Genomic DNA, 486 nt, shown 5'->3' on the forward strand with positions numbered 1-486 from the left:
GCCGCAGCTCATCCATGGAGCCTCCCAGGAACCAGCATTGCCTGGCCTGGGGCTGCAGCCTGGGGCCCGGGGCCTGGAGAAGGGGGTCCAGCTCAGCTCCCAGCACTGACCTTTCGGGGCTCCCCAGGCCTCAGGCGGAAGGCGCAGGGTGGGGATTGAAGAGGCTTCCTTCCTCCCAGAGCCAAGTTATTCCCATCCAGGTGCTGTTTGCCTGGCGGTGGCGCTCCCCTTCCAGAGCTTTCTTGCTGCTGGAGCTGGAGCTCAGACTGTGGGACAGGTGTCAGCACCGTCACCATGTCCTGCCCCCGAGGCTGAGGGGACCCCTCTCCGCTGACCCCTGTGCACTTGCCCCACAGAAGGTGAAGGAGGGAGTCTCGTCGCCTCTGAAGAGCACCAAGCGCCCGCGGGAGAAGGCGGCCTCGGACACGGAGGAGGCCGACAGGACCAGCTCCAAGAAGACGAAAACCCAGGTGGGCCTTCGGCTGC

General features: G+C 65.8%; 1 protein-coding gene across 1 annotated transcript in view; it reads left to right on the top strand.

Annotated features, from left to right (window-relative positions):
• RERE (arginine-glutamic acid dipeptide (RE) repeats) overlaps window positions 1-486 on the top strand; it is a 252,765-nt gene that overhangs the window by 244,210 nt on the left and 8,069 nt on the right. The window contains exon 16 of the mRNA XM_015565944.1: window positions 357-470. Within this exon, the coding sequence (XP_015421430.1) occupies window positions 357-470 (114 nt within the window). The remainder of the gene's footprint in view (window positions 1-356; window positions 471-486) is intronic.

Source organism: Myotis davidii, unplaced genomic scaffold, assembly GCF_000327345.1.
Source record: "Myotis davidii unplaced genomic scaffold, ASM32734v1 scaffold299, whole genome shotgun sequence".
Taxonomy (NCBI): domain Eukaryota; kingdom Metazoa; phylum Chordata; class Mammalia; order Chiroptera; family Vespertilionidae; genus Myotis; species Myotis davidii.